The sequence below is a fragment of the Eumetopias jubatus genome, unplaced genomic scaffold (assembly GCF_037043125.1).
Source record: "Eumetopias jubatus isolate StellerSeaLion01/CBP00866 unplaced genomic scaffold, mEumJub1_p1.0 scaffold_11, whole genome shotgun sequence".
Classification (NCBI taxonomy): Eukaryota; Metazoa; Chordata; class Mammalia; order Carnivora; family Otariidae; genus Eumetopias; species Eumetopias jubatus.
The window spans coordinates 3,351,024-3,363,061 of NW_028274817.1; the positions used below are offsets into that span (position 1 = coordinate 3,351,024).

Here is a 12,038-nt window from a genome sequence, read left to right on the forward strand (position 1 = left end):
GAGCGAGCCCCTGGCTCCACGCTCAGAGCAAGTACCTCACCTTGACCACTGGCACTCACCTGCACCTCCCCTGCTCTGGGACCTTAGAGGCTCCTGCCTCGGACCCTAGGCCTCCACTCTGAGCTCGGGAAGCCCCTGGAGGAGAAAAGGAGGAGTCACTTCGGGGTGCAGACACAGAGCACGGCACACGGGCCCCAGTGGGGCAGGAGGGCTGGGGCGGACTCTGTGAGGTCCCCATCCGTCCAAGCTGGGCAGTCCCCTCCTTGGCCCCTCAGGGGACTGCTATTTCCCCTGGCAGGGCCTGGGCCCCACCCCCGCAGCCTGAGGCCACAGGGTCACAGCAAGGCCACGCAGCCCTGGGACCCCACAGAAGGTAAGCGAGGGGGCCCACCTCTGCCCACGCCTGCCAGAGGTCTAAGGGCTCGTCTCGGGATCCCAGGGACGGCCAAGCTCGGGTGCCGTCTGTGTTGGGATGGGCGCACCTCTCCATCTAGTCCTTGACCCCACGGAAGGCCTGGGAAAACTCCCTGTGTTGACCCGAGGCCACCCTCCTCGTGCCGAGGCCTCCTCCCTGGGAGACGCCAGATGGAAAATTCAGGAGGCACAATTTGGCCCACCCATCGCCCGTTTCTCCACGGCTGGCAGCAGCCGCAGGGTAGGCCCGGGCCCTAGGGATCCTGCTGTGGGAGGCAGCCCCTCATTTCTCATCTCCCCATCAAGGACTCCTGCCCCGCCCGCCCCCCCCCCCGGCCCCAGGCCCAGAGCCAGAGCCAAGGCCCCTGACTCCTCTGCTACCTGAGTCCAGGTCCTCAGCCCCAGGCCCTCCCCTCCCTTAGACCAGGGAGCTGGAGAGGAGGAGGGGTTCAGCCTGACAGGCCCCACCCAGGGTTCCCAGGGCTGCCAGGTAGGGGCTGCACCGATTTCGGGGCCATCCCCTCCGTGTCCCGAGGGGTGCGGTGGGAGCCACTTACCCCTCCCTCAGGGGGTCCCCACACTGACTCTTGGCAGGAGCAGGGACTCCTGTGTGTCTCCCAGGTGGGCTTCCGCAGATGACCTGACTCCGACCTCTCCCAGCATGGTCCTCACCCTCCTCTCGGAGGGTGAGGAGGCAGCACTCCACGCCCTCCCCCTGCACCCCACCCAATTCACAAAGAGCTGAGATCGGGGTCGGCCCCTCTGTCCTGGGGTGGGAGTCCACTCTTTGTCCGCAAGGTGCTCCTGTTTACTTTCGGCGGGACCTGGAACTATCCCTTCTTCTAACCCCAGGATGCATCCTGCAGGCCAAGGCCACCCACCCGCTGAGACCCAGAGGAGAAAGTGGGGCCCTTACTTTTCTTGACCCCTGGCCTGGCCTCGCAGGACTGACCACTGGGGCAGGACTTCATTGGGAACCCTGTGTCTGGGTGGGTGTCTGCTCAGGCCTCCCTCAGGGTCTTGGGACTCCACCCTCTGCTGACCTGAGGCCCCACTCCTCAGACCAAGGCTCACCTCCTTCAGACCCGGGCTGCAGACGTCAGTCAATACCTCAGCTGCTCCCCCCCACCTTGGGGCACATGGAAGAAGGAGCCCAAGGGCAACAAAATCATTGTCTGTTTCAGGCTCTATGGTCTTCAGCTCTCAGCCGGCCTCCCTCCTGGTCTCCAACAAGACGTGGGGCCCTGCCCTCTGCTGTCCCGAGTCCTTTCCCCTCTGACCGCCCCGCACATCCCTGAGATCCAAGGCCAAATTCGGGGGTGCGCCTCAGGCGGACGGCTGCTCCAGAGCCTCCCGTCTATGACTCTGTTCTGGGGTCCAGGGCCCCCTCAGTTCTCCCTCAGTGTTCTCACCTGGATTCCAGCAGGAACGGAGCCCTCCCTGCTGCTGACCTGAAGACCTGCCTCCTACCCCAGCCCCCAGCCTCTCTGAGACCCGGATGTGGAAGTCTGGACACGCCACTCGTCCTCCTCCCGCTCAGGGGCCTCCCAGGACTGATTCCCTACTGGGTCCAGGGTCCTTCATTCCTCCCTCTGCTCCTCACCTTGACTCCTGACAGAACCTGGGCCCTCCTCCCCCCGCACCCCCCCCCCCCCCCCCGGCCTGCCAACTAGAGGCCCTGCTCCTTACACCAGACCTCCGGACTCTCTGAGACCCAGCACCTGAAGGCGGCACTCGCGACGTATCCCCATGGACCCCAGAGAGCTTCCGGGACAGACACTATGGCCCACCGTCTGGGAGACCTCCTCTGTCCTTCCCCAGAGTTCATACCTTGACTCCGGTTACTGCTGGGCCCTCTCCTCTGCCCACCCGACGGAGGCCCCGCTCCTTCCTCCAAGGCCCCACCGCCTGGGAGACCGGATGCGAATATCCGGACTCACCACGTGCTCCCATCCGCCCCGCCCCCGTCACGGACCTTCCAGGACCGAGGCTGTGCTGGGGTCCAGGGTCCCTCAGTCCTCCCTCGGCATCCTCACCGTAAAGCCCAGCAGGACCTGCGGCCTTCCCTCCTGCCCAACGGAGGGAGGCCCTGCTCCTTCGGCCACGGCCCCAGCGTCTGTGAGACCCGGATGCGGAAGTGCGGACTCACCACGTGCTCCCATCCACGCCGCCACGCCCCCGCCCCGTCACGATCTTCCAGGACCCAGGCTGTGCTGGGGTCCAGGGTCCCTCCCTCCTCCGTCTGCATCCTCACCGTGAAGCACAGCAGAACCTGAGCCCGGCCCTCTGCCCAACGGAGGGAGGCCCCGCTCCTTCGGCCACGGCCCCAGCGTCTGTGAGACCCGGATGCGGAAGTCCGGACTCGGCACGCCGCTCCCCTCTCCTGCCCCACGTAGCCCACCCCGGAACCCATCTGCGCCCCACGTGCTGGCACCCTACGGGACCCCTTCCTGTGGGGTCCGGATGTGACGAGCGCCGACTTCCGCCTCGGAGGCCTGAGAGACGCCGGGACCTCCGTGAGTGGGAGGACGGCCCTCGGTCGGGAGACGCCAGGCGTGCAGGTAGACGCACCCGTGAGGGAGCACAGAGTGCGGGGTCCCCCAGGAGCCAGGTCGCCATGCCGGCAGCCCCGAGCGACCCCGCCAGGGGACAGCGTCGTCCCGCTGAGCCCCTCCCGCCGCGGCCCGGGCACTGGACAGGGGTCCCCAGATGGACGGGCCCGGGCCCTCCCTGGAGCGGGTTGCGGGGGAGAGGGGAGGACTGTGGGGGCCACTGCTCCCCGCTCAGGTCCGGCCACTCGGGCCCTGCCGCGGCCCGGCCCTGGGGGCCCCCCGGGGAGGGTGGCCACAGGTGGGTGCGTCCGGTGAAATGCGCGGCGGGGGTCTGAGGGAGCTGAGGACCTGGGTCAGAGGGGAAGGGTGCCAGGTCGGGACGGGGCAGGGGCACAGGCAGCCCCAGGGAGTCCGAGTGGTGCCGGGGTGGGGATCGATCGGGGGCAGGACCGAGGGACTCAGGAGCCCAGGACAGAGGGGACCTCACCGAGGTCGGGCCCCAGGGTGAGTCCGGGAAGGCCGCAGGGCGGGAAGGGGCCACGCGGCCAGTGCGGCGGACTGCTGCATCCGGGTCTCCCGAGAGTCTAGGGGCCTTGGCAGGAGGGGCAGGGCCTCCCTCGGGTGGACAGACGGCGGGCCCCGGTCCTGCTGGCTTCACGCTGAGGATGCAGAGGGAGGAGTGAGGGACCCTGGACCCCAGCACAGCGTCAGTCAGGGAAGGTCCCCGGGGTAGGGGGGGAAGGGAGCACGTGCAGAGTCCGGACTTCCGCATCCGGGTCTCAAAGACGCTGGGGGCCTTGGCGGGAGGATCAGGGCCTCCATCTGGTCGGCAGCTTTTCGGTGAGGATGCAGAGGGAGGAGTGAGGGACCCTGGACCCCAGCACAGCGTCAATGCTCGAAGGTCCGTGAGGGGGGGAGGGGGCGGCGGATATGGGAGCACGTGGTGAGTCTGGACTTGTATATCCAGGTATCAAAGACTCTGGGGGCCTTGGCAGAAGGGGCTGGGTCTCACACGCCTGGACAGAGGGCGGGCCCCGGTCCTGCTGGCTTCACGCTGAGGATGCAGAGGGAGGAGTGAGGGACCCTGCACCCCAGCACAGCGTCAGTCAGGAATGGTCCGCGGGGGAGAGGCGGGCGGGTTGGTAGCACCTGGTGAGTCCCGACTTGCACATCCAGGTCTCAAAGACTCTGGGGGCCTTGGCAGAAGGAGCAGGGCCTCCCTCAGGTGGGTAGAGGGCCGGGCTCAGGTCCTGCTGGGCTTCGTGTTAAGATTGCGGAGGGAGGAGTGAAGGACCCTGGACCCCGGCACAGCGTCAGTCAGGGAAGGTCCATTGGGGAGAGGGGGGTGATTGGAACCCGTAGTGAGTCTGGACTTCCGAATCCGGGTCTCAGAGAGACGGAGGTGAGGGCCCGATGAAAGGAGCAGATGCTCACGTGGGCAGAGGGGAGGGCCCTGGTCCCCCAGTGGCGGGGGGTGGCGTGCAGAGGCCAGGGTTAAACCCTGTGGGAGGACAGAGGGGAGCCCCGCAGAAGCCCACCCATGAGGTCAGTCTAGGGAGGCCCCCCTGGGCGGGATGGGGACACGTGGCCAGTGCGGCCGGACTTCTGCATCTGAGTCTCCCGAGAACCTGGGGTCCTTGGTGGATCGAAGGAGCAGGGCCTCCCTCAGCGGGGCAGAGGGGCAGGCCCAGGTCCTGTTGGGCTTTACGCTGAAGTTGCAGAGGGAGGGCTGAGAGACCCTGGACCCCAGCCCGGAGTCAGTGGGAAATGGAGACGTGGCCGTGGATGAGGACGTGCTGGCTCCTCCCCCTTTTCTCGGAGCTCTCAGGGTGCTGAGGACCATGCTGGGAGAGGTCGGGGTCAGGTCATCTGGGGAAGCCCATCTGGGAGACACACAGGAGCCCCTGCTCCTGCCAAGAGTCAATGTGGGGACACCCGGGGGAGCAGTGAGTGACTCCCAACCCACCCGTCGGGACCAGGAAGGAGGGCCCAGAAGTCTGTGCCACCCCTACCTGGCGGCCCTGGGAACCCTGGGTGGGGCCTGTCAGGCTGAGTCCCTCCTCCTCTCCAGATCCTTCCTCTCAGGATGGGGAGGGCCGGGGCCTGAGGGTCTGCACTCAGGTAGCAGAGGACGCAGGTGCCCTGGCTCTGGGTCTGGCCCTGAGGTGGGGGGCAGATGAGAAATGAGGGGCTGCCTCCCACAGCAGGATCCTTAGGGCCCGGGCCTACCCTGCCGCTGCTGCCAGCCCTGGGGAGATGGGCGATCGGTGGGCCAAGTTGTGTCTCCTGAATTTTCCTTCTGGCGTCTCCCAGGGATGAGGCCTCGGCACCAGGAGGGTGGCCTCGGGTCAACACAGGGAGTTTTCCCAGGCCTTCCGTGGGGTCAAGGACTAGACGGAGAGGTGGGCCCAACCCAGCACAGACGGCACCCAAGCTTGGCCGTCCCTGGGATCCCGAGACGAGCCCTTAGACCTCTGGCAGGCGTGGGCAGAGGTGGGCCCCCTCGCTTACCTTCTGTGGGGTCCCAGGGCTGCGTGGTCCTGCTGTGACCCTGTGGCCTCAGGCTGCGGGGGTGGGGCCCAGGCCCTGCCAGGGGAAATAGCAGTCCCCTGAGGGGCCAAGGAGGGGATCGCCCAGCTTGGACGGATGGGGACCTCACAGAGTCCGCCCCAGCCCTCCTGCCCCAGTGGGGCCCGTGTGCCGTGCTCTGTGTCTGCACCCCGAAGTGACTCCTCCTTTTCTCCTCCAGGGTCTTCCAGAGCTCAGAGTGGAGGCCTAGGTCCGAGGCAGGAGCCTCTAAGGTCCCAGAGCAGGGGAGGCGCAGGTGAGTGCCAGTGGTCAAGGTGAGGTACTTGCTCTGAGCGTGGAGCCAGGGGTTCGCCCGTCCCACCGCAGACAGGGCCACTGAGCACCCAAGTCCGACGCAGCGCACTGTCAGCTCCGGGGCTTCAGGCCTCTGCTGCCTGGGCCGCACCCTGAGGAGCCGTCCCACACCTTTCCTCAGGTTCTGAGGGACGTGCTCTGCAGGACGCTGTGGGTCAGAAGGGAGAGTGGCAGGCCCTGATGGGAATCAGTATGCACCCCTGAAGGATGCTGAGGGCATTTCCCATCCAGGCAGAGTGGGCCCCACTCTCCCACGCTCGGCACCCTCCGAGGGCGGAGGCAGGGAAGGCTGCGGGTGGTGCACCCACTCCCTGCCGCTGTCAGGGAGGTGAGATTCTGTTCAGAGGGCTGACTTCAGCTCTACAGAGGGAGCCATACCTGATCAGCAGAGAAAAGACTTCAAAGATCGGCCAGGACTCAAGAAAAGGACCCTTTGGGAGGATGGAGGGTATGAATGTTTCCCCCCACTTCGAAAGAGAAGGGACCTTAACGAGAGTCCAGTTTCCCCATTCTCAGCCCAGGGAGGGCCTAGCAGGGATGGCTGGATGTGGCTCCTCTGCCGCATGGTTGGGCCTGGGGGCTCTCTGGAACGTGAGGCCCTTGGCCGGTGGGAAACATCGAGGCGGCAGAGGGAGGATCCCAGGATCCCCCAGGCAGCCGTACGAGGACCCTGAAGGAGGGCTGACCTTACCCCCGCCCCCATCTCAGAAAACAAAGGACTGCACAGAGTCTACCTCTGCCCTGGTGTCAGCCCCGGAAGGAACAGTCAGCGGTGGCCCTAGGTGGCATGCTCACTTGTCCCATGGGCCGGAAGGTGGGGAGTCCTTGGGGAGCTGAGGTCTTGGTCTGAGGGGCACATGGCTTCTGTCTCAGGTCGGGGGCTGGAAGGAAGGGCAGGCCCTGGCAGGAAGAAAGAGGAACCTACTCAGAGATTGAGGGACTCCCCAACCCAGGACAGGGGGGCCAGGCCCCACAGCCAGCCCTTTGTGATCTTGCATGTGGTGGAGATGTGGTGTAGATACCTTTTGGTAACAACCGCGTGTGGTGGAGATGCCTTTTGGTACCAACTGCAAGATGGAGGGGGCATTGCCCACGACAGTGGATCTCACCCGCCCACAAAGAGTCTAGGAATTCAAGGCAGCTCTGAGGCTCTATCCAGAGATGGCAGCAGCTTCCCCACAGAGTAGGTGCTCGGGCCTACAAGAACGTCCCACCATTGGGTGGTCACTTGGCCAGCCCTGGGTTGTTCTGGGTGCTTGTGACCAAAAGGCCCTAAAGCAGAGGTTCCCAGGACCCCGTCCGCCGCTGCCCCGAACGGGCTGGAGCAGCTCACGGAACTCAGGCACACAACTCACTCACTAGACCCCCGGGTGCTTGCCAACGGATGTAGCTCGGGAACAGCCAGACGCGAGAGCTGCGTGGGCCACGGGAGGGCACGGGTGTGGAGAAGCTTCCATGCCCTCTGAGTGCGCCCCTCCCCCCACACCTCCATGTCACCCACCTGAAAGCTCTCTGAGCCTGTCCCTTTGGGGATTGATGGAGGCTCCCTCACTCAATGGCTACCCCCCTCTGCGCTCTCCTGTGCTCAGGGGGTGGGGGGACTGAAAGTTCCCACCCTCTAGCCCCCTGGCTGGTTCTCCTGGCACCCAGCCCCCATCCAAAGGTGCTGCCCAAAGTCACCTCCTGGACATTAACAAACGACACATTTATCATTCCCCACACTTTGGAAATTGCAAAAGTTTGAGAGCAGAGAGCCAGCGCCTGTGGACAAAGAGCAAAACCTACATTTACTTATAAATCACAGTATCCAAGGTGCCTTTTCAGGCTCTTGGGAGCTCTCAGGGAGGCGAGGACCATGCTCTGAGAGGACAGCATCAGGTCATCTGAGGAAGCCCACCTGGGTGACAGGAGTCCCAGGTGAGGACCCCGAGGGAAGGGAGTGGACCCCAATTGCCAGAACGAGGAGGGGACCCGCCCCAGAAGCCTGGCCTGCCCCCACTGTCAGCCCTGGGAACTCTATGCGGGGCCAGTCTGGGGCTGAGCCCCTTCTTCCTTCCAGATCCCTGCTCTCAGGGAGGCAAAGGCCTTGGTCTGAGGGTCTGAACTCAGGTCAGCGGAGGTAGGATCCTGGGCCCTGGCAGGAGTCAAGGACGCAGCAGCCTCCCCTTCCCCGGGAACCTGGGAGGCCCCGGGCAGTGCGGTGAGATGGGGCCGCCCTCCCGTCCTTCTGTTCAGGCTCAGGGCTGTGTGGTCTTGTGCTGAGGCTTTTGCTTCAGGCGAGCAGAGGGGTGGGGCCCGGGCCCTGCCAGGGCAGAGGTGAGTCCCCCGAGTGCGCCGAGTGGGGACCACCCCCCCTCACCCCCCCCCCCCCCCGGTGTCCCGCAGTGGGGACCTCCCGGAGTCAGACCCAGCCCTCCTGCCTGCCCCCGGGGACCCTGGGCTGCACTCCCAGTCTGCGCCCTGAGGTGCCCCCTCCTTCCCTCCTCCAGGGGACTCAGGACCTGGGAGGCGAAGGCCTTGGTGTCAGGCAGGACTCCTAAGGTCACAGGGCAGAGGGAGGAGGCCCTTGGCTTCCCCCTTGGGTCTCTCGGAGGACAGGCGGCCCATGGGGAGAGACCCCTGTGAGGCCAGGGAGTGCCCGCACGGAGACCCGGAGTCGCCGTTGTCACAGCTGCCACGGGGCCCTTCCTCAGCCGAGGCTCCTCCCGCCCCGTCTCTCTCCCAGGCCTTTGGGTCGCCTGCGCCCACCGGGCCGCACCGGGTGCCTGCCGCCAGACGGAAGTCATCATGCCTCTGGGTGAGAGCAAGGAGCTCCAGAAGTTGGAGGCAGAGCTTCAGGACCCGAGAGAGGCCGAGCACCTGCCTCCCGCACCGCTGTCCTGGGCTGCGGAGGCCGAGGAGTTCCTCTCCCCCTCCTCCCCCTCCCCCTCCTCCTCCTCCTCCTCCTCCTCCCTCCTCCTCCTCCTCCTCCTCACTGTCCTCCTCCTCCTCTTACTTTTCCCTGTTCCTCGACACCCCAGACACCCCAGAGGACGGGTCTGCCGCTGGGTCTCCAAGCCCTCCCCAGAGCCCTCTGAGTGCCTGCCCGCCGCCCAGTGCCGGGGCAGCCGCTCCCTGGAGCCTGTCTGAAGATATCTCAGGCTCAGCCCTGGAGGAGGAGGGCTCTGGCACTGGGCTGGAGCCTGGAGCGGCCCCGCCCCCGCTGCAAACCACACTCCACCTGAAGGCGGCCCACCTGGTGGCCTTCCTGCTCCTCAAGTATCGCACCCAGCAGCCCACCAGCCAGGTGGAGATGCTGGAGGTCATCGGCAACGACGCCCAGGTTGCCTTCCCTGTGATCTTGGGCCAGGCCTCCCAGTGCATGCAGCTGGTCTTTGGCGTGCATGTGAAGGAAGTGGACCCCAGCGACCACTCCTACGTCCTGGTCCCGGTCCTGGGCCTCACCTGTGACGGGATGCTGAGCGGTGAGCAGGGCATGCCCAAGAACGGCCTCCTGGTTTACGTCCTGGGGGTGATCCTCGTGGAGGATGACCGTGCCCCCGAGGAGGAGGTGTGGGAAGCGCTGGCCTTCATGGGGGTGTATGCAGGCCAGGAGCACATCATCTACGGGGAGCCCAGGGAGCTCCTCACCAAGGTCTGGGTGCAGGAAGGGTACGTGGAGTACCGGCAGGTGCCCGGCAGCGACCCTGCCCGCTACGAGTTCCTGTGGGGTCCCAGGGCCCACGCCGAAACCAGCCCGTTGCAAATGGAGGAGTATTTCCTCCGGCTCAATCCTGGGCAGTCGGCTTCTGCGCTGGCCCTGTCTGAAGAGGCTGTGAGAGATGAGGGAGAGGGGGCCTGAGCCCCGGGGGCAGCTTCGCTGGGGTCGGCAGCTTCTCCTCCAGGGTGCTGGGCGTGAAGCGAGGCTGCTTGTTGCTTCTTCCCTGGGGCGTGTGTGCGTGTGTGTGTGCGCACGTGTGCGTGAAGACAGAGCCCTGGGCGTCGTAAAGAGTGCAGGGCCGGGGAGGGTGGGAGAAGAAAGCAGGGCCAGGAGCCTCCCGGGGGTGGCGGGGGGGGGGGGGGCAGTTCCCTGGGATGACTCCCACATCCAGAGCTTGGTGTCCTGGAGAAAGCTCCCCTGTGGGGTTCCTGGCCATAGAAGGTTTCATCCGTTTCAGCGGCTGAGTGTGTGAGTGACATCCACCCCGCAGCGTTTGTCCGTACCCAGTTCAAGAGTTAAGAGTTTTGTCATGTCCTGGAAACCATTTGGGACCCCTTGCCTCCTCGTTTCTGCTCCGGACCAAAATCACAGGGCACCGGTCTAGCGATGGGTTGAAAAGGCGAAAGAAAGGAGGAGGGAAGGGATGGGGGTCAGGAAATAGAGAAATAAAAGGAAAAGTTTGTTGGTTCTTGTTTCTGATGCCTTCCTGTCCGTGATTCCGCGAATACCAAAGGCACGCACCGGTGTGCTCCTGCGTTGGCCTGGTTCTTCCAGAGTGGAGGGGAGACGTCCTCCCAGCAGAGAGGGAGCCCTGCTCACTGGCTCCTTGATTCCCACACGTGGGCTGAGCTCTGCTCTCTGGAAGGCCCTGGGCGTGAGCAGTGAGGACACTACCAGAAGCAGGACACGTCCCAGCCACAGGGGACTGAGTCTAGGGGCCGCAGTCCTGGCAGGAAGGTGGGGAGGGGAGCCCTGATTCCTGCAGAAGAAACGGAGGCAGGGTGAGCGGGGGCGGCTCCCGGGGCGAGCCGTGGCGGGGGGGGGGGGAGGCTGGGGTGATCACAGTGTCCCCGTGATTGCTTCTGCGTAGCTGGTCCCCGGGAAGCGGATCTGTGACTCTGGCCCTGTTTGGAGATGGGGTGCCTTTTGGGGGGGGGGAGGCATTTCCGAAATGGATAAGTGCTCTGAGCGGTTTGCTTTGGAGTCTGGAGAGGGCCGAGTACTCTCCTGTGGCAGGAAGCGTCAGTGTGCTGGGCCCTCGTCACCTGCCATTTGAACCCAGTGAAGATTTAGTGGCTTTATTCCTGTCATCTCCAGTGGTTCTGTGAACGACCGTCTCTTTGCACGAGGGAATGCAGAGGTCCCGGACGGCCCCGTTCTCCCTGGACTGGGGGAATCCCCGCTGTCTCCTAGGCCTTGAGAATTTATTTGGGTCTCCCGAGTTCCCCATGGCCCGTCCTACACAGTGGCTGGGTGTTAGTGGGAGGAAATGCAGGCGTCTCAGAGGTGTGAATGGAAGAGAAGCGCCAAAGAGGAATCGAGTTGCTCTTTTCCTGTTACTGGGGGACCTTTGTGGGAGTTGCAGCCAGCGGGGCAAGAACCCCTGCCCCACCCTCACCCTAATGGAATGATCCATCCTCCTGGAGGTACATATGCAGAGAGCGCATTCTGCTTCGTTTCTCTGAGGTTCCACTTGAACTCCAATTCTGTGATATGTCACGGCAACGGAAAACCTTTAGACGAGGGAGTGTGGTGGGTGGAGGTTACATTAACCCTGGACGGATCTCCCAATCACTAAAGGTCCTCCTACGCCAGTGTGCACGTCTTCTGGCCTCTTCCAGATGGGGTCAGTAGCAGCGACTCACAGGTTAAGATTCTGACCTTGCATCAGAGGAAGGAGAACATTCTCAGCCCCCTGAGATTTCGGAGGTCATTGCCATGGGAAGTGCAGAAAGGGCCTAGGGCCTGAGGAGGGCGATCTCCCCCCCACTGAGATGTAGCGAACAACCAGAGCCACGTGACTGTGCAGACTCCTGATAAATAGGTGCGATCCTGCACTTGAGGCCCCCGCCCCTTGGTGGGTGGGCACTTGGCCAAGGTGGACAACTTCAAGGCAAATTGGACTTTCTCAGGGACTCCTCCCAGAAATGAGGGGCGTTTTGGCACAACAAAGTAGAAAAGCTGCTTTGGGTTGAGTCTGTAGTACACAAGAGTGAGTCAGAGAGATGTCCAGGGCTCGGGCCCCTCTTGTCTTCGCCCCCTGTGCCCAGACTGAGGGGGACACTGCGTCGCCAGTCCCCCTGCGCTCAGGAAGGCTCAGGTGCAGAATCCTGTGTGGCCCGGGGATGTCTGCCGACGGTGCCCCAGGGCCCATGGATTACTTCCTTAGCTATGACAGCAGAGAGCACCCTGTCTCCTCAGCCAGACTCTGGTGTCAGGCCCATTTACCCGTCGGGGTGACATGCCCGACGTGTGTGCCTGACGGCCCT

The 12,038-nt window shown here is 64.4% G+C and overlaps 1 protein-coding gene across 1 annotated transcript; it reads left to right on the forward strand.

Annotated features, from left to right (window-relative positions):
- The first annotated feature begins 2,615 nt into the window (after positions 1-2,615).
- LOC114203122 (melanoma-associated antigen 8-like) lies at positions 2,616-9,834 on the forward strand. Its single transcript, XM_088028613.1, is given in 4 exon segments — positions 2,616-2,975; positions 5,716-5,790; positions 8,575-8,792; positions 8,794-9,834. Coding segments are annotated over 2 exon segments (1,053 nt in total). The 5' UTR covers positions 2,616-2,975; positions 5,716-5,790; positions 8,575-8,636; the 3' UTR covers positions 9,691-9,834.
- The last annotated feature ends 2,204 nt before the right edge of the window (positions 9,835-12,038 follow it).